The sequence below is a fragment of the Pseudorca crassidens genome, chromosome 9 (genome assembly GCF_039906515.1).
Source record: "Pseudorca crassidens isolate mPseCra1 chromosome 9, mPseCra1.hap1, whole genome shotgun sequence".
Taxonomy (NCBI): Eukaryota; Metazoa; Chordata; class Mammalia; order Artiodactyla; family Delphinidae; genus Pseudorca; species Pseudorca crassidens.
Genome location: NC_090304.1, coordinates 52527478 through 52554153, shown reverse-complemented (window position 1 = coordinate 52554153; position 26676 = coordinate 52527478). Strand labels below are relative to the sequence as shown.

The 26676-nt window shown below is 38.9% G+C and overlaps 2 protein-coding genes across 5 annotated transcripts in view; one reads left to right on the top strand and one right to left on the bottom strand.

Annotated features, from left to right (window-relative positions):
- PAAF1 (proteasomal ATPase associated factor 1) overlaps positions 1-23395 on the bottom strand; it is a 40694-nt gene extending 17299 nt beyond the window's left edge. For 3 of the 4 annotated variants that reach the window (XR_010946183.1, XM_067750317.1, XM_067750319.1), the window contains exons 1-6: positions 23304-23395; positions 21877-21917; positions 18847-18950; positions 14429-14518; positions 6419-6517; positions 5643-5793 (exon numbers count right to left, since the gene is read on the bottom strand). Coding sequence is in view for 3 of the 4 variants with exons in the window: in XM_067750317.1 (XP_067606418.1) it covers positions 5643-5793; positions 6419-6517; positions 14429-14518; positions 18847-18950; positions 21877-21917; positions 23304-23350 (532 nt within the window). In the remaining variant the exon portion in view is untranslated. The remainder of the gene's footprint in view (positions 1-5642; positions 5794-6418; positions 6518-14428; positions 14519-18846; positions 18951-21876; positions 21918-23303) is intronic. The other variant, XM_067750318.1, reaches the window with a different exon arrangement.
- A 92-nt stretch (positions 23396-23487) lies between these two features.
- COA4 (cytochrome c oxidase assembly factor 4 homolog) lies at positions 23488-26676 on the top strand. The gene is made up of 2 exons (XM_067750329.1): positions 23488-23624; positions 26025-26676. Exon 2 carries the CDS (start codon positions 26037-26039, stop codon positions 26289-26291), a length of 255 nt encoding a protein of 84 aa, XP_067606430.1. The 5' UTR covers positions 23488-23624; positions 26025-26036; the 3' UTR covers positions 26292-26676.

Sequence of the window (26676 nt, the reverse complement as noted above, 5' to 3'; positions counted from 1 at the left end):
AGAACAACAGGGCAATGAATTCCCTGGATTTCCTTACTGCCTCCCATATATCCTAGACAGGACACCGCAGAAGCCTCTAACATAGAACTAATTTTTAAAAAAAGGCACAAATTAAAGACAAAAAACAACAACCAAACAACTCCAAGAAAAGTCTGTTGCCTCTAGGCAGAAGACTTAGAAAAGGGTGGCCTAACGGTACAGAAAAGCTTTTTGGCAATATCCATCTTACTCAAACAGCAACAGAAAAACTGCTACCTCCCCTCTCCCAAAGAGTCAGTGGGGCTGAACAGGGAGTGATTTCTACCTCAACCCCCATGGAAGCAGGAGACAGCTCTCCAATTCCCCCCACCCAGTGACACTGACCAGGCCCAGCAGGGTACTGTCAGTGGGGAGCTGGGCCTCTACTCTCACCCAGCACCAATGGGGGAAAGAGGTAAAACATAAGGGACAGGGAAGTAGCACTCCACTTTCCCCAACCCATCCCCTAGTGTCAGTCAGCAGGAAACAGAGCTTACAAGCCCACTTTGGAGGAAAAGAAGTAGTGCAAGTTGAGGTGATGCAAGATGGTGACCCACTTCTACCAGGAAGGCGTCAGCAAGGTCAAGGGGAAGCTGAGCTTCTACCTCACCTGTTTGCAGACAGGTAGCGTGAGCCAGTGCTCCACTTTTGCCAGAGCAGTGTTAGAGGAGCCCAGCAGGAAGCTGAGTATACACATCTCCTGGGCCCCTGTACCATACCTCGACAGGGGACCACCTGCTAAAAAAGATCAAGTAAGATGCAGAGTGTTATAATATCCAAAATGTCCACAGATTTTATGACTTTTGAAGCCCTTTGTCACCCCTTATCTGACTATTTTCTATGATCCCTGGCTTCAGGAGCACCCAGTGTAAAAAGGTAGAGACAGTCAAGGACATAAAGAGTTTCAGGGGCATATATGTGACAACATAGGACTGTAGAGTAGAAAGAGAGTCTGGCCCTATGGTGATACAGGCAGGGCTAGTACTTGCTTTATTAAAACCCATTTAATTATCCTATTATAGGTGCCCAATAAACACTTGCAGGCTGAGTAATAAGAGTACCTGATCAAAGGTTACTTAGTAAACCAGTGCCCTGGCTTGCTCCCATTCTGCTCAAGATGAGATGACTTCAGATATATAAACCTTGACAAAAACTCTACAAAAACTCAGTATAAGGTACAAGTGATGGATGAGCCATGCAGTTAACCACATGCCTCAACTCTCAGTGGAAATTTCACTTTGAAAGCCTTTTTCAGAAAAAAGATGAATTCATAAAAATGCCACAAATTTAAAAAGTAGCCAATTTAGGGCCTGTTTGATAAAATATGATTTTCTCAGGTGGGACCTAATTCACAGGGTAAGTTTCCCAATATATCCAATTTAAAATAAAAACTAAATACAATTTATATAGCTGGTTACAGTGGTTGGAAAAATAAAATGTAATCCTTGTACTTATATATCTACTGGATAAAGGCCATACAGATAAGTTTTTATTTATTTATTTTTGGTTATATGTTGGTTTTTTTAATTCATTTTTATTGGAATGTGGTTGCTTTACAATGTTGTGTTAGCCTAGATAAGCTTTTAAAAGTAGGCTTTCCCTCAGAAGCAGATCTAAGGAGGCAACATATCTTGTTGCTATTTTATGTTTCTTATTTACAACATATTTTGTAATCATAAAGTACCCTGAGTTTAGAAAATCCACCTTTCCACTCTATCTCCATAACACACTCAGCATTCTAGCTAGAAAAGGATCTTAGATCTTTCAAGAATCTTAAGGAATCACCAATAGGAACATAAGGAAGGGGCTTCAACTCTTACTAAGCCATCAAAGATCTGTTTATGTCTTTATTGGGAAGTTCCAACCACTATTTAAAAATGCTGAGTTCCATGGAAGTGATGCAAACTTAAAAAAAAAAAAAAGGTTCTGAAAAATATGTATCCAAGACAGGATGCTACAGCTGTGGCTAGGGAGCTATGAATGGTATTAACTGTGTACAAATTTCAACTAATACTCAGTAAAGAGCTGTCATCTAGGAAGTTTTCCTTTTTTATGAAAGTAGAGTGGAAAACTATCACTCCCTCTCTAATAAAATGTCACAACATAGTGGCATCTAGTGTGGGTCTCTTTACTCTTAGGTGACAAGAATAAAAGAAAGAGGAGCCTTACAGGAGCAGGAATCTGTGAGGAATTACCTTAAGAAGAAGCTATAAAGGAGCAGGAATGCCTTTGTAAGAGAAGTAGCCATAGCTAAGACCTAGCAGAGCTGCAAAGGCTTTAGATACCAAATCAAACAGACAGAAATCCTCAACATATAAACCAAGATGAAAAAAAATCTGCATTCAAGAAAAGATTCAGCTGATTTACAGATAAACATCATAGCCAAAGTCTGGGAAATAATAATAATGTTAGATGAAACTATGACTGAAATAAGTATTAGTAAGAAACAGCAAATTTCATATTTCTAGGCAGGTTTTTTAACAAGTTTACTCTATTCAGATCTCAGAAAATAATGAGCCTTGAAGCACCTATTACTTGGAGGCAGCATATCCTATTTCAGAGAAAGTATATAAGAGTTTGAAAAGAATGCAACCTGGTTTCTCAAATGTAAGCATCTTTCCTACCTTGGTGAGCAAAAAACCTCAACCAATCAATTGAAATGGTGTTTCATTTGGTCTCAATGTTTTCACAGATTATGAAAGACCTGGTGCTTATTACAAAGAATTAAGATTATGAATATATATCTCCAAATCCACCAACCTTGATTAAATGGCCTGGTCAATTAAAAATTTTCAAACTGATTAAAGTACACTTTAGAGCTACTTAGTAAACTCATATATTACAAACAGAACACTGCTTTTAGTTTATCTTTTCATTAGACAGATTTACAAAAATCTTATCTCTGCTTAAGAACACACTAATCCTTTAAATAAGTATAAAATATATATCTAGAAGTATTAGAAAAGACCAATTACATATCAACTAAGATCAAAAATGTCTACTGTATTAGAAATAACAATTTCTGCTTTTCACATTTGACAAGTATGTTAAAACATCACAAGGTTCAACTTCCCTGGCAGGGTTTAAAGTATAGTGTCATATTTTTTATGAACAATAATAGCATTCAGTGTGCACTTATTACATACCAGGGATTATACTAAATCTTTCATATGTACCATTTCATTTAATACTATTATCTCCATTTTACATATGAGGAAATTAAGGCTCAGAAAAGTTAAGCAACTTTCCAAGGCTTCCCAGACTTTAAATGGGAGAATTAAGATTTAAACCAAGATTTGTATGTCTCCAAATCCTATGTTTTGCCACTCTACTGTACTGGCTCCCTTACTATCATGTTTCCATATACTAGAAGCAGTAAGCAAGCCAGGGACTTAATTAAGCTAACGAAAGGTTATTCTTTATAACAGATCTTTATACAGAGCTATTCTATTAGTGTCCAGATGATTCTTTGCAATAAGCATCAGGTAATGTTCAATCCAGACTTCCTTTTATGTCTTGCTTGCCAAGACTTACCTAGGCAATAAAAGACCATGTCCACTTCAACACTATCTTCTGCTTCTCTTATTTAGTCACCACTTGTGAAAACACTAAAGATCACAAATGCAAATAATAATTCTTTATTGTTTTTTATGTGGTTCATGACATTTATTAAAATGCTTCAAAATCTCAGAACTAAAGAGATTGTTAAAAAGGAGCCACACAAAGCAACTTGGAAGTCAACTAGGTAAAGACAGTGACCCATATATGCCGCTGTTATTGGAGATTAATCTTGATTTTGGCTCCATACTTCTGAAGAATGGGCAACCCCAAACCCGGGGCTCCTTTATAGAATTAACTAGAGAGAAGCATTTAAGACCTGACAGACATTAACCTGGATCTGACTTCATGCAATTTCCCCTAAAGCTTATCATTTCTGTTCAATCTAATTTATAAAAAAAACAACAAACCCTCTCAAGGAAAAAAAAGTAAGGGTGTTATACTCTGGAGAAGCGCCTACCCCCACCCCAGAACTTTCTCACAAGGCCAAAAGAATGGAACAACTATATGAATAAAAGCTTAAATCAGATCAACAAACACTCTAGAGTTCAACCTAAGCTAAGTGACACACATGGATTCTTACGGAGAACTGAAGAACACTGGGAGACTTAGGATTCATGTGGAGGGCACAGTCAATAACTATAGTAATCCAAAGGTATTCTGAAGTTAAGTGTGCACAGATGTTAAATATGCATCTTCTTAAGTTCAATATGCAGAGCTATGCCTTGTTCACTGGAAAGGTCCCCCATGCCTTGCATCTTCAAGGTGGCCAGATCTAAGGTGAATCCCTCAGTGTTCTTCTAGACTCCTTTGGCTCCTGGATTCCCCAACAGTGCAGGCTGCTTTGACTCCTCAGACCTGTCAGTTCTTTGGACTGAACGTGAAGAAGGCTCTATATATCCCTTCTACTCCCTTTCAATGCATCCATGTACTTAAGTTTCAGAAGAAAACCCATTTATTTGCTAAGGTTAACATGTGTGTTTGCTAGATGATCTGTATGTAATCTGACAAACCATTATAAAGAAATACTAAAACTTAAAAAAATCAACTCTACACACAAGCTATTTATAATATAGTCAGGTAGACAAGGCAAAAACACTGGGTTAAATACCATAAGTATAGGGCAAATACATAATAAATTCCCAAATGAGTGGTGTAGATGATGTGTATCATGGTCCCAAAGGAGTGATCAAGGTAAGAAATAACATCCTTATTTGAGGATGTTATTACATTTTCAAAAATATCCAAACTTGGGGCTTCCCTGGTGGCGCAGTGGTTGAGAGTCCGCCTGCCGGGGAGACGGGTTCGTGCCCAGGTCCAGGAGGATCCCACATGCCGTGGAGCGGCTGGGCCCGTGAGCCATGGCTGCTGAGCCTGCGCGTCTGGAGCCTGTGCTCCGCAACGGGAGAGGTCACAACAGTGAGAGGCCCGCGTACCCGAAAAAAAAAAAAAAAATCCAAACTTGTAAAAATAAGAATGACATATTTACCATTTTTTTAAAACATTCCAAATTAAGGATAAAACATCTCTAAATTAACTTTTTTCCCAACAAACCAACCAATCAGTTACAGAGGGAAGATGTTCTCACTCTGTCTCTACAATCCAATATCAACAGGTTATGTGGTTAATCCATTTTAAAAAACTGAACTGTGATTTAAATCCACAGGAATCGACCATTAATACCAAGGTCTATCTGATGTCTGGTGATGCAGCTGTTTGCAACACAGCTTTTACTGTCACCTCAGCCAAAGGACTAATGTGAAATAGTGGGCACACCTCTCTCTCTTTTTTCCCAGCACACAAGTAGATGATCTCCTATGGAGCCTTTTTTCCCCTTATCAACTGTGGAAAACAATGATCTATGTAAGTTAGTGAATTCTAGATAGCAATAACAAGACTGAGTAGGAAAGGAATTTCTAATCCTTGGGGAAATACCAGTTCATTTAAATGGCCAGTTGGATGAATTACTTGTGTTTTTGTGGATAACTAGATTCTGTTTCTATCTTTTTGGTGATTCATTTCTGGGGATCATTACAGAAACCTTTAGGAGAAATCCCTCTTCATACCTCCTTTGTGACCTTTGAAGGTCACCACACAGTTAGCATCTTCAGCTGACCAGATCTTCAGCTGGGCATCCATTCCCCCACTCAGAACCACAAGGCCTGATGGGAAAAACCTGCAACAATTCACATCAAATACATGTCCTTCCAATACTCTCTGGAAAAACAAAAGAAAATTCCATGCTAGTTCTCTTGTCCGTCCCTTGATGTTCTCTTACCTCCCATATCCTTAGTTCCGTAAATGATATATCTACATGCTGCATTTTAAAACAAAAGAGGTCCAAAGAATCTCTTTAGTTCATCTGTATACCAGGTAATGTTCTTAGAGCTGTTGGCTCCCTTTCCTGGGCTTTGGCTGCAAATGTTGTGAATTTGAATTCCATAGCTCTCATAGCCACCCCTAAGTCTAGTTCTACATATAAGGAGCTGAGGAGGCTTGAGGGCTCTTTTACTTGTCTTTTCTTAAAATCCTCTGTACAGGTTGGGGGGCTCAGCCATACAGTCAGTGTAACAGCCTAGCTACTCTGTCTTAGAAATGGGTCACTGAAGGCAGTTCATACCATCCACTCACAGACATTCACTAGCCTGGCTCTTCCACTGTTCCAGCCCCAATTTGTTCTGGCAAATCACCAAACTTGAGCATGGTTCTCAGATTAACAAATGGAAGAACAAAGATCAATTGAAGTGCAGTGTTCCTACATTTTCAGAATGGGCCACTCTTCTTTCCATGGCCCAGTCTAAGGTTTCTCAGACCACCCTAAAAGTGTACCCAAAGCCTTTACTCTGAGCTCTCCATTGGAAGCCTGCCAGATCTTCATGCTCCCATCGGTACTAGAAGACACACCAAGGCCTCCTCCACTGGAAATGTCCAGGCATGTTATCTGTTTAAACGACAAAACAACCAGAGTTACAAATAACGAAATGCTCTTCTTCCCTTGAAATATGTTACAAAACCTCTCTCATTTCACACTCTCTAAGACTTCTTCAAGCCTGTGCTTCCCAACACAAAGGACATGTGTTTCATATGAAGGCTGAGTTATCATCACCGATCTCCCAACAAGGCTGGAGCCAAAACCCTTTATTTCTCGAAACAAAAAACTATTCTTGTAGTCATCTATAATCTCCTGCTTCAGCTATAAAGTTACTTATTCCCATATCATTTCCATAGTTTCTATCTTTTGCTATTTCATTTTAAAATTAAGATACCTCTCCTAATTCTTAGGAACCCACTTACACAAAAAGACAGATTTCCAAGATGCACCAGGATTCAAGGAAAAGTAAAGATGCTTCCAATTTACTACTTTACATTCCCTCTGTAAAATCGTAACTGCCTGTGTGTGTATTTCAGAATAAGTAATAGAAAAATTCTCAAATTCACTTATGCAATTTCAATATTAGGAATCACTTCATGAATAAGCCATGATCAGAATGTCAAGTCTCTTTCATAAATCAATACATGCATACATAATATCCCCTTTTTATTAAAAAACACCCAGTTACAAATATTCCAGAAATGTAAGACTGAGATATATAATCACAGTCATATTCCCAGCAACTATGATTCCAATATGACCTAAATTATTTTTAAAAAGTAGGAACTTTCAACAACAAAAAAAAATAGGAACTTTGCCTTTAATTATTCAACCTTCCACTTTACATCTCTATGCCAATTAAGCCATAATGAATAGGTCTGGCAAAAACTAAAGGGATATATGGGTCAACTCTAACACTTTCTAAGACTTTTTCTTCTTTATTTTGGTTCCTCAATAAAAGGACCATTAACTTAATTGCAGTTCTTTTAACTTTAAGGATTATGACAACAATTAACATTTATATCATGTTTTATCATTTATAAAACATTTTTAAATACACTGGATCATTTGATCCTCATAATAATCCCATTCTGCTCCTAGCTTCTCATCAGTGGATACTGCTTTCACATTCTAGTGTAGGAGACATTTCTCAGATGTATCTTTCTTCTCCAACACCACTGCTACCACCCTAATCCTGGGCCTTAAATCTGACTACCAGTACTGTCAAGTTCAACTCTATTCTGGCTCCCCAACTACATGATGAGCTTTATAAGTGTCAGAACGATGTCCAGCACTTTCTCACACAAATCACAGGCTATGTACACAGTAACTATTTAACAAATACCTAATAACAGTTTGGGAAGAGGGATGAAGCAGCTCATCAACACTAGATAAGAAAGTAAAGCCATCTGACCTATATCAATGAGACCAGCTACTGTCCCCATTCAAGGGCCCCAGAAACAAAACATATTTAAACACTTTCCTACTCGCTCTGAAATCAATTTAATCCCTAAAGCAATACAGCCCAACCTCTTTCCTGACTCAGGCACCATCTATCCAACTGCCTGCCAGGCATCTATCTTTGGCTTTATAGTGGACACCTGAAACTTAACATGTCCAAAATAGAACCCTTATTTCCCCTGCTCCCTACCAATGCAACTACTTGTCCCCCAAGTAAATGACACCAGAATTTACCCAATTCTCAGGCCAAAATTTTTGGAATTATCCCAACTCCTCATTTACTCACATCTTATATCCAAGTCATTGGCAAATCCTGTCTGGACCCACACCCTAGAATACAGGCTCTATACCACAGTTCTATCCATTACTATATAGCCCCAGTGCCCAGAAGAGTATCTGGAATATAGTAGGTGATTAATAAATGGGTGAATCACCTAATAATGAGCTCAAATAAGAGAAAGGGAGAATAAGAAATAGAATAAATGAACTATTAATGATTTTTTTAAAAATGACCCACTCCTCAAAAGGTAAATGGTTTTCCCAACTCCCCAAGGAGTTCACCACTTCCTCCCCCAGTGGTCTTCAGCTTCTATGTTTATATTGGGTTGGCCAAAAAGTTCGTTTGGATTTTTCTATAACATCTTACAGCAAAACCCAAATGAACTTTTTGGCCAACTCAATATATCATAGTGGTTGTCAACCAGGGGCAATTTGTTTCTGGGGGGACATTTGGTGATGTCTGTAAACATTTTTAGTTGTCACAACTGGGGGCGGTGTCCAATGGACAACTTGTAGCTAGAGGCCAGGGATGCAGCTAAACATCCTACAGTGCATAGAACAGTCCCCTACAAAAAAGAATTATCTAGCTTAAAATATCAATACTGCCAAGGTTGAGAAACTCTGATATATGATTTGGTACCCTCTCAGTTAATATACTCTTCCTGGAAAGGATAGGGATATTGTGTTATTTATCTCAGTTACATATCTTTGGGGCCCTAGTTCCTAGACCTAAAAAGTAATTAAGTCTGAACTATCTATTCTTCCAAAGTGATAGAACACTGAAAAGTAGATTATACATCATACCAGTTGTCTCCTTCCTCCAGATTTTTATTAAAGAGAAAGAGGAAAGAGAACTAACATTTATTGAATAGCTAGCTATTATGTGCCAGACATGTAACAGACACTACTCTCATATAATCCACTCAAAAATCTTTAAGTATTGGTGAGAAATCTGAGGTTTAAGAGGTAGTTTAATTTCCCCAAGGTGAAAGAGCAGAGCCAGGATACAAACCTAGGTCAGAGCCTAAGGCTAAAGATCTAGTCCTTAGTTACAGCAAAAGAACAGACAGATCAATGGAGCATTCCTAAATATTGGATAAAGATGACAATTCAGAGACCTTCAAAATGGTGGAGGAGTAAGATGTGGAGATGACCATCCTCCCCACAAATACATCAGAAATACATCTACATGTGGAACAACTCCTACAGAACACCTACTGAACGCTGGCAGAAGATCTCAGACTTCCCAAAAGATATATATATTTTTTTCCTTTCTCTCTTTTTGTGAGTGTGTATGTGTATGCTTCTTTGTGTGATTTTGTCTGTATAGCTTTGCTTTTACCATTTGTCCTAGGGTTCTGTCTGTCTGGTTTTTTTTGTTTGTTTTTTATTTTTTAGTATAGTTTTTAGTGCTTGTTATCATTGGTGGATTTGTTTTTCGGTTTGCTTGCTCTATTCTTTCTTTCTTTTTTCCCCCTTTTTTATTACTTTTTAATCTTTTTATTTTTAATATTTTTTTTATGTTTTATTTTAATAACTTTATTTTATTTTTTCTTTCTTTCTTTCTTTTTTTCCTTCCTTTTCTTCTAAGCCATGTGGCTGACAGGGTTTTGGTGCTCCGGCCGGGTGTCAGGCCTGTACCTCTGAGGTGGGAGAGCCGAGTTCAGGACATTGGTCAACCAGAGACCTCCCAGCTCCACATAATATCAAATGGCGAAAGCTCTCCCAGAGACCTCCATCTCAACGCTAAGACCCAGCTCCACTCAACGAACAGCAAGCTACAGTGCTGGACACCCTATGCCAAAAAACTAGCAAGACAGGAACACAACCCCACCCATTAGCAGAGAGGCTGCCTATAATCAGAATAAGGCCACAGGCACCCTAAAACATACCACCGGATACGGTCTTGCCCACCAGAAAGACAAGATCTAGCCTCTTCCACCAGAACACAGGCACCAGTCCCCTCCACCAGGAAGCCTACACAATCCACTGAACCAACCTTAGCCACTGGGGGCAGACACCAAAATCAACGGAAGCTATGAACCTGCAGCCTGTGAAAAGGAGACCCCAAACACAGTAAGTTAAGCAAAATGAGAAGACAGAGGAACGCACAGCAGATGAAGGAGCAAGGTAAAAATCCACCAGACCAAACAAATGAAAAGGAAATAGGCAGTCTACCTGAAAAAGAATTCAGAGTAATGATAGTAAAGATGATCCAAAATCTTGGAAATAGAATGGAGAAAATACAAGAAATGTTTAACAAGGACCTAGAAGAACTACAGAGCAAACAAACAATGATGAACAACACAATAAATGAAATAAAAAATTCTCTAGAAGGGGGCTTCCCTGGTGGCGCAGTGGTTAAGAATCCGCCTGCCAATGCAGGGGACATCGGTTCGAGCCCTGGTCCGGAGAAGATCCCACATGCCATGGAGCTACCAAGTCCATGTGCCATAACTACTGAGTCTGTGCTCTATAGCTCACGAATCACAACTACTGAAGCCTGCAAGCCACAACTACTGAAGCCCACACACCTAGAGCCCGTGCTCTGCAACAAGAGAAGCCACCACAATGAGAAGCCAGTGCACCACAATGAAGAGTAGCCCCCACTTGACACAACTAGAGAAAGCCGCGAGCAGCAACAAAGAGCCAACACAGTCAAAAAATAAAAATAAGTAAAATAAATAAATTAAAAAAAAATTCTCTAGAAGGAATCAACAGCAGAATAACTGAAGCAGAAGAACGGATAAGTGACCTGGAAGATAAAATAGTGGAAATAACTACTGCAGAGCAAAATAAAGAAAAATGAAAAGAATTGAGGACAGTCTGAGAGACCTCTGGGACAACATTAAACGCACCAACATTCGAATTACAGGGGTCTCAGAAGAAGAAGAGAAAAAGAAAGGGACTGAGAAAATATTTGAAGAGATTATAGTTGAAAACTTCCCTAATATGGGAAAGGAAATAGTCAATCAGGTCCAGGAAGTGCAGAGAGTCCCATACAGGATAAATCCAAGGAGAAACATGCCAAGACACATATTAACTAAACTATCAAAAATTAAATACAAAGAAAAAATATTAAAAGGAGCAAGGGAAAAACAACAAATAACATACAAGGGAATACCCATAAGGTGAACAGCTGATCTTTCAGCAGAAACTCTGCAAGCCAGAAGGGAGTGGCAGGACATATTTAAAGTGATGAAAGGGAAAGACCTACAACCAAGATTACTCTACCCAGCAAGGATCTCATTCAGATTCGACAGAGAAATTAAAACCTTTAGAGACAAGCAAAGGCTAAGAGAATTCAGCACCACCAAACCAGCTTTACAACAAATGCTAAAGGAACTTCTCTAGGCAGGAAACACAAGAGAAGGAAAAGACCTACAATAACAAACCCAAAACAATTAAGAAAATAGTAATAGGAACATACATATTGATATCTACCTTAAATGTAAATGGATTAAATGCTCCAACCAAAAGACAGACTGGCTGAATAGATACAAAAACAAGACCTGTATACATGCTGTCTACAAGAGACCCACTTCAGACCTAGGGACACATACAGCCTGAAAGTGAGGGGATGGAAAAAGATATCCCATGCAAATGGAAATCAGAAGAAAGCTGGAGTAGCAATTCTCATATCAGACAAAATGACGTTAAAGACTATTACAAGAGACAAAGAAGGACACTACATAATGATGAAGGGATCAATCCAAGAAGAAGATATAACAATTGTAAATATTTATGCACCCAACATAGGAGCACCTCAATACATAAGGCAAATGCTAACAGCCATAAAAGGGGAAATCGACAGTAACACAATCGTAGTATGGGACTTTAACATCCCACTTTCACCAATGGACAGATCATCCAAAATGAAAATAAATAAGGAAACACAAGCTTTAAATGATACATTAAACAAGATGGACTTAATTGATATTTATAGGACATTCTATCCAAAAACAACAGAATGCACATTTTTCTCAAGTGCTCATGGAACATTCTCCAGGATAGATCATATCTTAGGTCACAAATCAAGCCTTGGTAAATTTAAGAAAATTGAAATCATATCAAGTATCTTTTCTGACTGCAACGCTATGAGACTAGATATCAATTACAGGAAAAAAATCTGTAAAAAATACAAACACATGGAGGCTAAACAATACACTACTTAATAACTAAGAGATCACTGAAGAAATCAAAGAGGAAATCAAAAAATATCTAGAGACAAATGACAATGAAAACATGACGACCCAAAACCTATGGGATGCAGCAAAAGCAGTTCTTAAGACGGAATTTTATAGCAATACAATCCTGCCTCAAGAAACAAGAAACATCTCAAATAAACAGCCTAACCTTACACCTAAAGCAATTAGAGAAAGAAGAATAAAAAAAACCCAAAGTTAGCAGAAGGAAAGAAATCATAAAGATCAGATCAGAAACAAATGAAAAAGAAATGAAGGAAACAATAGCAAAGATCAATAAAACTAAAAGCTGGTTCTTTGAGAAGACAAACAAAATTCATAAACCATTAGCCAGACTCATCAAGAAAAAAAGGGGAAGACTCAAATCAATACAATTAGAAATGAAAAAAGGAGAAGAGAAGTAACAACTGACACTGCAGAAGTACAAAGGATCATGAGAGACTACTACAAGCAACTATGCCAAAAAAATGGACAAATTCTTAGAAAAGCACAACCTTCTGAGACTGAACCAGGAAGAAAGAGAAAATATAAACAGACCAATCACAAGCACTGAAATTGAGACTGTGATTAAAAATCTTCCTACAGGGCTTCCTTCGTGGCGCAGTGGTTGAGAGTCCTCCTGCCGATGCAGGGGACATGGGTTCGTGCCCCGGTCCAGGAAGATCGCACATGCCGCGGAGCGGCTGGGCCCGTGAGCCATGGCCGCTGAGCCTGCGCGTCCGGAGCCTGTGCTCCGCAATGGGAGAGGCCACAACAGTGAGAGGCCCACGTACAGCAAAAAAAAAAAAAAGAATTAAAAAGTAACTTATAAAACAACATGTACTGTAAAAACCTGTTGTGGTAAAATATTTATAAAGAAAAAAGACTGGATCAAGTAAAATAATGATATGTAAAGCTTACCATGTGCTGGCACATAGCAGGTGATCAATAAATGTCAGCTATTACTACTATGATTATTATTTTTTAACTTTTTAAAATCGAGATACATTAATATACAATATTATATAAGTTACAGGTGTACAAAATAGTGATTCACAATTTTTTAAAGGTTATATTCCATTTATAGTTATTATAAAATATTGGCTATATTACCTGTGTTGTACAATATATCCTTGTACCTTATTTATTTTATACATAACAGCTTGTACCTCTTAATCCCCTACCCCTATTTTGCCCCTCCTTATTTCCCCCCCCCACACTGGTAACCACTACTTTATTCTCTATATCTGTGAGTCTGTTTTTGTTATGTTCACTAGTTTGTTTTATTTTTCAGAGTCCACATATAAGTGACATCATACAGTATCTGTCTTTCTCTGACTTATTTCACTTAGCATAATGCCTTCCAAGTCCACCTATGTTGCTGCAAATGGCAAGATTACTATGATTATTATTAAGTGCTACATAACAAAAGCTTACAATAGTTATCTTTAGATTATAGAAATAAGTGATTTTCACTTTTACATTTCCTAAATTTTCATCACTAAATATATATTTGTTTTGCAATAAGGATAAAAACAGCTATTTTTGAAAATGTACCAAACACTAAGAAGAAGTAGGCTTTAATACAATCAGTTTATTCACCTATTTCTCATTTCTGCTTCTAAAAAGCTTATGGTAGTAGAAAGGGCTTTATCACAAAGACCTTTGAAAATTATCCCTCAATATGCTGTACTTGGAATTTTGAGAAAATGCCCCTTCCGTTAGGCAAAGGGACAGAAATATGAGCAGTGGCATATTACTCAAACATCAACTACTATCATCATTATCCAAAAGCTGGTAAGTAGCTCTGGTAAAACATATATAAGGAAATTTCATACAATTCCTTTATTTGAGATTACCAGTGAGTGGATTTGTATATTTATTCTAAGTGGACCCAAGTACCAGTTTTACCAAACCTATCACACTTTATCAGCTGTGTCATCTTATAATGCAAAGTAAATGAAAAACATTAATTATGAATATGTTTATAGCACTAGACAAGCATGAAAAATTAACATGTTATTATATTTTCTCCTCATTTTATCAGAATACTTACACTCTTTGTATGAATTCTGGAAAAAGTAGTATATGGTGCCAAAAACTTCGAAGATGCATTTTCCTTTGGACATGAAATATGAATGCTTTTCTAAACAGAGAAGGAAAAATGAAATCCATCAGTAAAGCTACTCCAAAGGAATTAAAGCTTCTTAAAGAAAACATTAGGACAAAAGAACACTCTTACCTTTTAAGTGTACCCTAATCCTCCTTCCCCAACCCAAGACACTATCACTCCCCTACAGATCAGCAGTCCTTTTACTGCAGAGGGCTACAATGTAATTTGGTACTGCTGAGCCATTATGCTTTTATGTTGAAGAAAACTGTTCCATAGAAGACAAACCAACAATAAGATACAAATGACAAACACGAGAACATTAATTTTCATAAGAAAATCTAATACCAGTACTCTCAGTCAGCAGTGTGGCAAGGAACAGTACCAAGAGTTGTGAAAAAAACAGCACCAGCTCCCGGGCCTAGGGCTGAAAAGACTAGTCTAAAAGTAAACTTGCTGCCTATAAAAGAACTTTCAGAAAAAATGTTAGACTACTGACATGTATAGTTACCAGAGTAAGAAAGTAGGTAAAGTAAATTACAGTATACTCACACAATGTGTAGGCCCTGGTCAGGCTTGTGGTGCTCATTCCCAACTAGGACTTAAACTGACTATACATGTTCATAGACTGGTCATCACCAAATGGCTGTCTTATGATTTCCCACATGTTTTGACTAGTCATTATCACATATATTTCAGCTACTATAGCAAGATAACACTAGTGACGTAGTAGTAAATTACACCTAGAACCAGATGTTAGATTCAAGTGACATGACTTGCTGAAGGCAGACTGCAACCATTTAGGGTAAGTATGTTGGTGTTTCAAGGCAGAGGTATAAAAGGCTTGGTAAACATCGCCTCAAGGATTCTTGCAGTACAAAAATCCCTTACTCTAATTTGCAGAATACTAACACCATCCCCTAAGTGTATATCTCCTACACAGAGCTGAGGAGCTGCTCTCACCAGATGGCCCCTAATCTGTTATCTCTTCTGCAGTAGTACTTGAAAGTTTCTGGAAATTCTGCTGGACAATGAAAATGCCTTCAATAATCAAGATTTTCTGAACCTCTTTAATGAGGCTAATCTATGTACAACAAGCACAGTCCTCATAGTTCATTAGAAAGAACAGTTTCAAAGTTATTCTCATCACTGAAAATCAATATATTCTTATTACAGGTCTTCTCCTTTAAAAAGAGAATTAGATTATCTATACAAACAGTACTTTCTTAGCCAGTGTATCTATGACTGGCTGCCTGCAGGCCTTTCATTAAATGAGTTTTTGTTTCTAACCACATGACAAAGCCCATACAGCTGCAAGAGAGCTGACCCGGATTTGGAATTGTCTCCTGTACCCGAAACTAAAGTGTCAGCTAAACTTTCCTGGCTAAATATTCATACCAAGCAAGGATATGAGGAGCTCTGAAAGCTTAGTGTTCGAGCCTCTGTAAGAACTGTGTTTGCTCTCAGAAGACTATTTCTTTGGGGCTAATTATGTAAAAGATTTCAAGAATCAGTGGTTTTCTCCTGCTTATCGATCCTGCAAATCACCCTTTAACCGTAAACAGACTATGAAGGAAGATAAAAGTTGTTACATCCCAGCAGTAAAGAATCATGCTGTTAATGAAAAGATATTAAAGAAAAGCTACAGGAGATATCAAAACAGACAAAATTCAGTGTCAGGGGGAAGTGTGAATATTCCACATTAAGATAAAATTAAAAGTCAAACTTTTTATCTTTCCAAGTTAGGTTTTTAAGCATAATGACAGATCTGTATAATAGAACACTGTAGCAACATCAAACAGCAAAGTGACTCATGGCAGTTAGGAAACAAATGAACGTTCAACCATAAGCATTTACTGTCTGACTTAGCAAGTACACTGCAGAAATTAGTAATGATATTGGAAAAGGTAAGGTTTGTATCACAGCCTGAGTACAAAGGGAAGAAAGGAAGTCAGTGCCCAGGCTGTGGATGGATACTGGCAAACACCTGGAAAAAATGTAGGCTTGCAAGGTGGTGTCATACTTGAAGTTAATAGAACTGGGTTTTAATTCTGACATAGTCTAACTAGCTTTGATTATTAGGGGTTAATTAACCTCTCTGAATCTGTTTGCTTATCTGCAAAATGTAAATTTAAAATGCCAATCCCACAGGATTGTTATGATAAACAATAACTCACTTTTAATATCTTAGTTTCTTTCATATGCAATTTCACTCCCCACTAATCAGCCTATGAGGTAGAATACTGTCTCTGTTTTATAGATGAGGAAACTGAGGCTCAGGTAACTAAGTTATTTGTCCAAAACCATATTGCTAGTAAGTGTCACAGTAACTAAGACTTGGACTCAGACCTTCTGGTACTTTCTACAATACTGTTCATGAAAAACAAATATAAAATATATAATAACATGTAGCTTATTATTTTGCACAGAGGGTAATGAATGAACATCTGCTAAAGATATGTAAAAAACAAAGTATTCTCTACTCTTGTCAGTACACCTGAAATATTTTACAACTAAAAAAGCTTAATTATACACACACCAAAAAAGGCCGTTTCACCCTTTGGGAATCATCTCACCAGAGCACACTGACTGCTGCCATCAGAAAGAGGAAGGAGGGCTTCCCTGGTGGCGCAGTGGTTAAGAATCCACCTGCCAGTGCAGGGGACATGGGTGCAAGCCCTGGTCCAGGAAGATCCCACATGCCACGGAGCAACTAAGCCCATGTGCCACAACTACTGAGCCTGCGTTCTAGAGCCCACGAGCCACAACTACTGAAGCCTGCATGCCTAGAGCCCTGTGCTCCGCAACAAGAGAGGCCACCACTATGAGAAGCCTGCGCACTGCAACAGAGAGTAGCCCCCGCTCTCTGCAACTAGAGAAAGCCCGCGCGCAGCAACGAAGACCCAACACAGCCAAAAATAAATAAAAATAAAATAAATAATTAATTTAAAAAAAAAAAGAAAGAGGAAGGAAAGTCAGATCATGAGTTCTGCAACTTACATGGCCACCTACTCACCTCAAAGACCAATGAGAAAAACAATTAAGTACTACTAATACAGGTCTTCACCAAGGTGTGCCCAGACACATTATAAAACTACGCTGTACAATATGGTGGGTACTAGCCACATAAAGCTACTGAGCACTTAAAATGTGGCTAATGCAAATGAGTAAATGAATTTTTAATTTTATTTAAAGTTTAGTTTAAAAACATACTTGATTCAGTTACTGGAAAACTTTTTAAGTACATTTGGAACTACTTAGATATGTGAATCTGTTTTCAACTGTAAATTTTTTAAAACCTAAATACATATCAAGTATTTCCAATAAAAATTTAGAGTCTGGGAGTTCCCTCATGGCACAGTGGTTAAGAATCCGCCTGCCAATGCAGGGGACACGGGTTCAAGCCCTGGTCTGGGAAGATCCAACATGCTGCGGAGCAACTCAGCCCATGCACCACAACTACTGGGCCTGTGCTCTAGAGCCCAAGAGCCACACCTACTGAGCCCGCGTGCCACAACTACTGAAGCCCGCGCACCTAGAGCCCGTGCTCTGCAACAAGAGAAGCCACCGCAATGAGAAACCCGCACACCACAACGAAGAGTAGACCCTGCTCGCCGCAACCAGAGAAAGTCTGTGCATGACAACGAAGACCCAACACAGCCAAAAATAAATAAATAAATTTTATATTAAAAAAAATTAGAGTCTGAATTGAGATGTGCTCTAAGTGTAAAATATACAGAGGATCTCAAAGACTTAATAAAAAAAACTATCTCTAATAATTTTTTATATTAATTACAGGTTAAAATAATACTTTAGATATACTGGGTTAAATAAAATACATTATTAAAATTAATTTCACCTGTTTCTTTTTACCTTTTTTAGGTGGCTACTAGAAAATTTTAAATTACACATGTGGATACACACTACTATATATAAAATAGATAAACAAGGACCTACTATATAGCACACGGAACTATATTCAATATCTTGTAATAACTTATAATGGAAAGGAATATGAAAAAGAAAATAAATATGTACATACATAACTGAATCACTTTGCTGTACACCTGAAACACTGTAAATCAACTATACTTCAATAAAAAAAATTACATATGTGGCTCACATTCATCTATTGGACAGCACTGGTATAAGGGAAGTAAGAGGAAGTTTGCATCTAAAAGCATATGTATATATAAAAGAAAAAGAAAACTCTTGACATTCAAAGGCAGTAAAAGCTATGATTATTATACAAATGAAATGGAGACGACACTGATACGCAGATAACAGTATAAATCTTTAAAGTACGTATATAGGTACTACCATAGTTTTGGACACAGTGCTACCTAGAAGACATAAAAACCTACCTTGTTTATTTCGTTCACAATAAATCCTTCCGAAGCTGTAACCTCTGGGATGCCATCAAGGCCAATTCCTTGACAAGTCAGGCTGCCATACAAAGTTGGTTTCCCTATATAGCACAAAAAAGCATGTCTCAAAAAAATAAGAAGAATTAAACATTTTTCTCCTTGAAGACCCAATTCAGGCATCTGTATAAATGCGAGGAAATTGGCTCATGAAAGAAAAGCAGGCACTTGTGTTAAAAGTGAGGTGAAGTAGAAAGATCACTAGTAGTCTAGGCAAACCTAATTTGGAAGAAATATATTCAAGGGCTAAAAGCCAGGAACAAAGATTTTGAGATATAATATAGTATTTGTAGAGAAAACTACTAGAGTAATCTTAACCTCAGTTTTACTGGCTGTGAAATGGAATTCTACCAGGACGAAAGGTGAAGATGAACATGAACATATGCATTTATCCACAGTATATACACATAATACAGAGTAAAGAGTTAAGCTTCAATAACTGGAAAATTTGCTTAAGTAGGACACTGCTTTTGCAGTGATATGGGCTAAATAAGATATTATCCTACACATAAACATATGTAGATTGTAGAATGGAGTTAAAAACATTCTATTCTTCTTCTGCACTTTATACATACACTTCTGCAACAGCCCATAACACGCTGTTTACATTTCTGGCCTCCCCACCAGACTGTGAAGTCCTTGAGCTCAGAAACTAGCAAGGTGCTACAAATTATTCAGTTAAGTAACTTGCACCAAACTGAAATTCTAGGAGTAAGAGGGAAGTAAAAACCATCATGGATTCATGCAGAGTAGGAGAGCTTCTTAGAGAGGGTGGGACTTAAGTAGGATCTTGAAAAAAGATAGGACTAGGCCAAAGATAAGGGAAAGGAAGCCCCAAGTCAGGGAGGGGTGTGTCAAGAATAAGAAAAAGTCACAAAGAACAAGGGGGAAGGAGGCATCAATTAATATACCAGTTTGGTAGTTGAAAGATACTAATGGAGTAACTCACAATCTAGGGTAGAAGTATGGACTAGAGAAGATCTAGTGAAGTAGGTTTTGCAGAGAAATGGCATGAAATTCTAGTTCAGAAAGATGCCACAAAAATAGGATTGAGTGAACTCTGCTTTTTGTCACATTTCATGATTCCCTCCTGACTTCACCAACCATCCTATGAAGTTTAGCCCTTTTGGTACATTATTTCAACCAATCCCCTGTCATCACCCTCAATGACCTCTCTACATTTGTAAAGTCTCTGAAATGATCTCAGTCTCAGTATTTTGTCTATATAACAAAAATGTGAATGATCCAACTACTCACCTTCCACATTTCTACATGTAGGCTGCTGAGTGCAGATACAGAAAAGGACACAACTGTGCAGACTGGCACCACTACAATTTACCAGTTTCCAAACCCTGCACAGTTTTGCAGTCCTTTTGCCCCTTTTGTTCCCCAGAGCAGCCAATTCTTATAACACCTAGCCTGCCATCAAAACCTTCTTCCTTCATAACAGCCAAAAATTGGAAACAATTCAAACGTCCATCAACTGATGAATGGACAAAAAATGTGATATATCCTTATAACAGAACATTACTTGGCCGCAAAAACAAATGAATGCTACAAAATGGGTGAACCTTGAAAATGTTATGTTAAATGAAAGACATAAAAGGCCACATATTATGATTCTATTTATATGAAGTGTCCAGAACAGGCAAATCCATAGAGACAGAAAGTCAATTAGTGGTTGCTAGGAGCTAGGAGGAGGGCAAAATGTGGAGTGACTGCTAAAGAGCACAGGGTTTCTTTTGGGGGTGATGAAAACATATGGAATTAATGGTGAAGACATACAACTCTATGAATATATTAAAATCCATGGCATCGTACACTTTAAAAAGACAAACCTTATCATATGTGAATTATATTTCAATACAGCTATTATCTAAAAAAAATTAGAATGCTAATAGTACCTACCTGATACGGTTGTGAGGAACAGAAATAATGCATGTAAAGCATCTAGAACATAGATAGTGCATATTTTATTTCGAAGAAAAAGCTGACCCTACCTCCAACATCACAAAGAAAACTGAGGCTATAAGATACTCTCACATTTCCATATTCATGTATTTGCATTTATCTACATCTACACTTACCCTCACCTTCTTTCATCTTAGGCTTTTAGACTTAATTCAATCTCCTCTCTCCTCTAAGACAATGGTTTTTCCATTAGTCCTTCTCTTCTCTACCTACAACCTATATTTTAATTGCTCTCCAATTAGTTCCCATCTTTAAAAACAAAACAAAAACGCTTGATTTGTAAACCTTCTAGCTACCCTGTCTTCTTCGATGCAGCATCAATTTCCTCAAAAGAAAATTCTGTTTAAAACCCTAGTTCTCACAGAAATAAAATATCTTATTATAAAAAGATATCAAAGGTCTCTGAAATGACAAATAATCAGTAAAACAAAGGAAAATTTATAAACCTTGGGAATGATAAATGGCAGGGTGAGGTGACCAGGTGTTTTACTCTGATGCCTAGAATGGTGGTAACTTAAGAACTGAGAAAATCAAGGAGAACCTGTTTGACAACAGAAGTGCTCAGCTTCAGGTTTTGGATTTGATAAACTCAAGATGACAGTGAGAGCTTTAAGCAGAAATGCATAGCAGACAACTACTCAATGTCTGCTTGAAACTGAAGAGAGGTCAGAACTAGAGCTATAGATCTAGGAATCATAATCAGGAAGGTCACAACTGAAGCTATAGAACTGCTTAGAATACAATAATATATGGCTAAGAGACTGATTAAGAAGCATCAGCAATGTCTCCATGAATAAGTCTGTGGCTTCCAAATGGAAAACCAATCTGAAGGTCTTCCCCTAGAATGGAGTTGCAGAATCATTACAGCAGAGTGGTCAAGAACATTTGAAGACTCTTAGCACTATGCAAGAACTTTGGGCTAGGAGAAAGGAAGCTCTCTCCTAGGGGTAGTAAATCCTTTTTCTCTAAAGAGAAGGCATATAGATTTAAGGACATTACCTGGGGGGTGACAGCTCAGCCAGGCCTCCCCTTCGTCCTTCCTATGAAGAGAGACAAAAACCTAATTAGGCTCACTCAATGTCAAAAAAGGATGGTACTGATGCAAGGGAGAAAGATCATATAATTTCTAGTTTGGTCACAGCACTTAGACATGATCTAGTCTAACATCTCATCCAGGCACAGACAAATTTTATTTGTTGAAGAAATATTTGTGGATTAAGTGTTTAATGAATAGATCTGCTGGTTAAATGAAGCTCAAGTATTTCATCAAACATTTCATGAAGGGGCTTCCCTGGTGGCACAGTGGTTGAGAGTCCGCCTACCGATGCAGGGGACACGGGTTCATGCCCCAGTATGGGAAGATCCCACATGCTGCGGAGCGGCTGGGCCGGGCCCGTGAGCCATGGCCGCTGAGCCTGCGCGTCGGGAGCCTGTGCTCCGCAACGGGAGAGGCCACAACAGTGAGAGGCCTGCGTACCGCAAAAAAAAAAAAAAAAACACACATTTCAAGAAATACTTATTAGTTGCACAATCTTGGTCAAAGTTACTTCTTGATTCTGGTCTTGCATTCTCTCAAAGGCACTTGGTGTGGACCTCAATAAATGTCACTGGTCTTCCTTTTACACATTGTGTTGTAGTAAGCAATGTGTATTTTATTTCAGCCCACTTAGAAAAGTGTAAGTTTCTTAAATGCAGGAGACTATGTTTTATTCATCGTCACCACTGTTTCAATTTTAAAAACGTATTAATATAATAGTTGCCATTCATGGCACTGCTGTACTCATTCTAGTGCCTAGCATAATAACTTGAACAGTATATGATTAATATATGTTAAATAAATGAATGGTTTGCTGTGCATTCCAATTAAGCTGTTTCCTTTTGGAGGGCAGGAACCACCCCTTAACTTTAGAGTACACATCTGAACTCCGCCGAGCATCTATCTAGGTCAGAGACTGGACATGGTAGGCGTTACACTGTTTCCTGAAAAGAACTGTACAATATGACTAATATACCACTAGGGGTCGAGGAGCATACAAAGACTCCATCACACAGTCAAAGACAATGTGGTGGTGGAGAGTACTGGGACTTTTGCAAATAACTGAGGACCAATAAATATTTGCTAAATGACCATGACTACTTGGCCAAAAGTCTTCCTGCCTCCCAGTTTTTCTGTCTTTCTCCAACTCATTGATCCTATTCTGTCTCTGAAATCACACGGCGCATGTTTCCTCGGCCTCAGCCCAGCTCTTGCGAGAACGAAAAACAATGACCATGTGGGTTTCAGACTTCATTTTCTAGACCCAGGGTTCCCTCAACAATTGATGAGGTAACCCCTACGGATATCTTGGATCGGGCATGGCTCTCCTTAACGTAAAGACAACATCCGCTACCCGCCTCTTCCGTCCCGGTTCTGGACCTGGATTCACCTGAGAGCCTGGGCCCAGTCGCTCTGAATCCTCAAAGGAACCGCCATCTTGATCCCGCCTCCACCAGCCCGCGTCTTCCGCTCTTTCACGGAAGTGGGTCCGCGCTTAGGCGCTGCGTCGAGAACGAAGGGCGGGATCTACACCGAGAGGCCACCAATGAAAATGCGCGGTGGATCCTCTTCCCCTCCCCGCCCCTTTGTGCACCCGCGCTTCCTACAGGAGGCTGGTTCCTGACAGGAGTGTCGGAAGAGTTCCAAGTGCCTGCAAAACCGACGCAGCTGTGCAGGAGCGCGCGTTCGGGTCCTCTTGTCCGCGTGTTCGGTGAGCACTGTGTGCCGCGATCTTGCGCCGTGAAGCCTAGCTGGCACAACTGGGGGTGTGCCAAGCGGCCGCGCACGCGCATGCGTCCTCTTCTGAAGGTGGGAGAGGAGCCAGAGGAGCCATAGGTGACTTAGCCACCTGGGTTTCTCTGCTTTCCCGTCCTTTCCGTGCCTTCCTCTGCCCGGCCGGTTTCCGCGAACCAGCTACCGACCATTTATCCTGTCTTGATCTCTGAGCGAGGGTCTTCCTTTTTTTATTCTAGGGAAGACTGAAGCTAGGTTGTAGTGGGGAAAGAATACGGCAGTATTTACTTGAGTCCTGTTGTAGCCCATGCACTCACTTGTGACTTATTAGGATATTAATCCTTATATATAGTAATTACTATAGTATAGTATAGTAATTATAGTATAGTATAGTATAGTATACTATACTATAGTATATAGTATAGTATATATACTATACTATATAGTATAGTATAGTATAGTAATTATATAGTATTAATTACTATATAATTATATAGTAATTCTAAGAGTTAAATATTACCTTAAGAAGGAAACTAAAAAAGATTGCACGCTAAGGTGTGTGCATAGTAAAGTCAGTAAAGTATTTGAACCCAGATTTCTTGGCTTAGGATCCAAGGCACTGTTCTTTCCACCGCACTGTTCCAAGAGGTTTGCCCTTGTCTTTATTTATTTATTTATTAGATTTTTTTTTTTTTGATGTGGACCATTTTTAAAGTCTTTATTGAATTTGTTACAGTATTGTTTCTGTTTTCTGTTTTAGTTTTTTGGCCACTAGGCATGTGGGATCTTAGCTCCCGGACCAGGGATCGAACCCACACCCCCTGCATTGGTAGGCAAAGTCTTAACCACTGGACCGCCAGGGAAGTCCCTCCCCTTGTCTTTAAAGAGCTCACAGTGTATTTAGGAAGAGAAAAACATAGGAGCTATTACTTATCCAACTCTTTGGACGTGCCAGGCTCCTTACATGCATTATCTTATTTAGTCTTCAACAATCCTGTGAGGTAGCTTTGATCTCTATTTTTCAAGAGAGATTATGAAGTGCTTTGCTCAAAGTCACCCAGTGAGTCAGTGACAAAGTTAAGTTTCCAATCCAAGTCTATTTTCAAAGCCCAGTTTCCCCCTCCTCCCTTAGGTTATACTGCCTCTAAAGCAAATGAGTTTTGTGTAGGTCTATAGAGTTCTTAAATCCTTCTTGTGACTTCCCCATTACCCTCTGGATGCCTTAATATGAGGCCTTCCTATGATCAGATACTTTCTCAACTCATCAATTTCATTAATTTTCCTGTTCTCATACTCTGTTCTCCAGTCATGTAGAACTTTCAGTTCCTCTCATGTCAAATTCTGTCTCAAACCCCCACCTTGCTGTTCCATTGATCAGGAATATTCTTTACATCTCTGGCTTACTCCTTTTCATCCTTCAAGCCTCAGTTTAGAAATCACTTTCTCCAAGAAGCCTTCCCTGCCTGTTCCTGCCCTTGTCTGGATTAGGTATTCCTCCACTGTGTTCCCAATCTTAGCTGTCTGTACACACTGTACACAAGTAAACAGCCTATTTACTTATCTAAATTGTAAACTCTGTGAAGGCAGAAAATGTGTCTGTCTAGGTCACTCCTGTATCTTCAAATCTAGCATAGTGCTTGGTACATGATAGGTACTCAGTGATCATTTGTTGAATGAATCAGAGACCCAGGAAAAGCATTAAGTAGTTTTAGCTCATTTACAGTCTGTCATGGTAAAATTTGTACAAAGGCTGAGGTCATTTATCTTCAAACCTTTCTTAAGTTCCTTCTGTATGCTACCTTGTGCTGGGTGTTCTGAAGCAGATGATTGTAGGAAGGCAGTCTGGGCAGATACACCTCATGTTAAATACTCTCACACCTCACAGACTCATTTCTTGCCCTGGACCCTGTATGCTCTATGTTACAGCCACACAACTCTCTCCATTCTCTCATATGTCAAACTCTACACATATCTGGATACTCTCCCAAGTGGTAAACTTTGTTCTTCTCCAGCCATAGAATAAGGCTAATTGGAGAAAAGAACATAGCTTCTCCAGAAAGGAAACATTTCACTTAATTCAGATTCCATTTGTAGAATCCATTCGAGCTTATTAGTGCTGTGCTAAGCATTCTCATATACTTTATCTCATTCTGTTCAGTTCAGACCATTTTGCAGGCCTGTTCTCTGCCAGGCCTAGTGCTAGGGGTACCAAGGTGAATCAGGCCCAGTATCTGTCCTCAAATAGCTTACAACCTTCAAGGGGAGACATATGCTTCAATAGGCTATAACAGTGCAGTGGTCAATGTTATTTATAACAGAGGAACAGTGTCATATATAATCATGTCTCTACTCTAACCTTGCCTCCTTGATGTTCTAGAGACTCCTAAAGATGTCAGCTCAAGGCCATACCTGGTCCCGACAGGTGAAGAAAGAAGATGAAGAAGAAGACCCACTGGACCAGTTGATCTCCCGCTCTGGCTGTGCTGCTTCCCACTATGCAGTGCAGGAGTGCATGGCCCAGCACCAGGACTGGCGACAGTGCCAGCCACAGGTGCAGGCCTTTAGGGACTGCATGAGTGAACAGCAGGCAAGGCGACGGGAGGAGCTGCAGAGGAAGAAAGAGCAAAGCAGTGCCCACCGCTGAGAGCCCACACCACCTGTCCCCAGAGGATGGCCCTGCAGAAACTAGCACCCAGAGAGATCATGGGAGAAAGAAATCCTTCCACAGTGGAAGTGTGGGCCGAGAAGTGTAAGACTTGGGGATAGTATTTGGGCCTGGGGTTGAGAGCCAGGCAGCCATGGGTTTGGACATGACTGCCATAAAGAGCAGTCATATTGTCATGTTGAGATCCCACACATCCTCACCCATCTTATGTCACCGATATTAAATATTGACCAGTATTTGCCATGTAAAACAAAGAAATGGGTTAAGGGAGGCTCTCTACGCTACATCTTGGGTCAGTGCGCCAAGTACTGCGCTAATTACATGGACATTTAATTTTAAAGTAAATTTACAATCTAAAGGTAAA